The sequence below is a fragment of the Triticum urartu genome, unplaced genomic scaffold (genome assembly GCF_003073215.2).
Source record: "Triticum urartu cultivar G1812 unplaced genomic scaffold, Tu2.1 TuUngrouped_contig_4662, whole genome shotgun sequence".
NCBI classification, from domain to species: Eukaryota; Viridiplantae; Streptophyta; class Magnoliopsida; order Poales; family Poaceae; genus Triticum; species Triticum urartu.
In genome coordinates, this window is record NW_024115269.1 from 1 (window position 1) to 1,745 (window position 1,745).

A 1,745-nucleotide genomic window follows, 5' to 3' on the forward strand; every position below is an offset into this window, starting at 1 on the left:
GGTGTCCGGCACCATCGGCTCCACGGCCAGCGGGCTGTCGTCCAGGGAGCACATGGTGAGCCTCAGCGTGCTTCTGGCCGTGCCCATGCTCATCCCGGCGGCCCTCAAGATCCGCGAGAGCATGAACAAGATCTGGGAGGCCAAGCGCGAGAACAGGATCCACGATCTCGGCACCGACGACGCCGTGGTCGTCATCGAGGTGATGGACCTCGAGACCAAGGAGGAGGAGATCGTCGTGGCGGAGGAGAATCCACAGGAGGAGATCGGAGGCCTCCAGCTGCTCAAGAAGCCGGACTTCTGGCTCTACTTCTTCAGCTACATGTTCAGCGGCACCCTGGGCCTGGTCTTCCTCAACAATCTGGGGCAGATTGCCGAGTCGCGAGGTCTCGGCCAGACTTCCACTCTGGTCTCCCTGTCGTCTTCCTTCGGCTTCTTCGGTCGCCTCCTCCCGTCCTTCATGGACTACTACTCTGCAAAGTAAGCACTTCACCATTCTTTCCACACACACATGCATGATTAGATTAATGCTTATTTTCGTCTGATTGGGCCCTTGGGATCTTCTTGGAGTCTCCCTCCAGGATTCATGGGGGTCCTTTTAAATGGGAAACTTGTAACTATCAACAACTTCTAGTTCTAGAGTCGAATCTTCTCTGCTTTTGTCCATGCAATTTGTTACTTGTTTCCAGAAACAGCAGCTAACTGAATCTGTTGGTTTGTGGTGCAGAAGCGGGCACAGCATATCGCGGACGGGGTCCATGGCGTCGCTGATGGCGCCCATGGCGTGCGCCTTCTTCCTGCTGCTCAACCCGGGCAGCGTCTTCCTGTACGCGAGCACGGCCATCATCGGCACCTGCACGGGGGCCATCACGTCGGTGGCGGTGTCGGCGACGAGCGAGCTGTTCGGCGCCAAGAACTTCGGCGTCAACCACAACGTCCTCGTGTCCAACATCCCCGTCGGCTCGCTCTGCTTCGGCTACTTCTCGGCGTTCCTGTACCAGAGGGAGGCCGGCGCGCGGGGCGCCGCCACCTGCGCCGGCGCCAGCTGCTACCAGGCCACCTTCGCCATCTGGGGCGCCACCTGCGTCGTCGGCACGCTGCTCTGCGTCGTGCTCTACGTCCGGTCGCGCAGCTTCGCCGGCAGGCTGCCGGTGAGGTTACAGTGGCTGTCGCGCGTAGCTAACTTCCTAGGCGCCCGTCAGAAGGCTTGACCCTTGACGGCGGCGGCCATGGCGGGTGATTTGATTAACTTAGGAGACACGAAGCATCGGTCTGCCGCGATGCGATCGATGTAGCTTTTTGTTTTCTTCTTTTTCATGGCTTTTCTCTTCTTGACTGATCGATCCCACGGAGGGGATGCGTACACAGATCAAGCTGGACTGAGTAGATATTGTGCAGGTTGATCATCACCTTTTCGCTGCAGATATATATGCATATAAAGAGTGATTGAGGAAAAGCAGATTTTTCCTTTTTCTCTTCAAGTATATAATGCTTCTTCATTTCCTTTTATTTTTTTCATGTTTTGGTGGCAGCATGTAGGAGTATCAACGTTGGGATGTTGATGAGTAGTGTACGTACCTGGAGCTGCAATTAACAATTAGTGCATGAAAGCAACAAGGGATGCCCTGTTTAGACTTTTATATGCTTGATTAATTACGAAAGTGGAATTCTACTAATTGATTGTGTAGTTTCGTGAGGTAGGCAGCTAGAGTTAGCTAGCTATACGTGTAGAGAAAAATCTGTTGGGC

The 1,745-nt window shown here is 54.4% G+C and overlaps 1 protein-coding gene across 1 annotated transcript; it reads left to right on the plus strand.

The window, feature by feature from the left end:
• Window positions 1-12: 12 nt before the first annotated feature.
• On the plus strand, window positions 13-1,471 carry LOC125528138 (protein NUCLEAR FUSION DEFECTIVE 4-like; the record flags this gene model as incomplete). The annotated part of the gene is given in 2 exon segments (XM_048692645.1): window positions 13-477; window positions 725-1,471. Coding segments are annotated over 2 exon segments (949 nt in total), but the record flags the coding sequence as incomplete, so codon positions are not given.
• Between the last annotated feature and the right edge of the window lie 274 nt (window positions 1,472-1,745).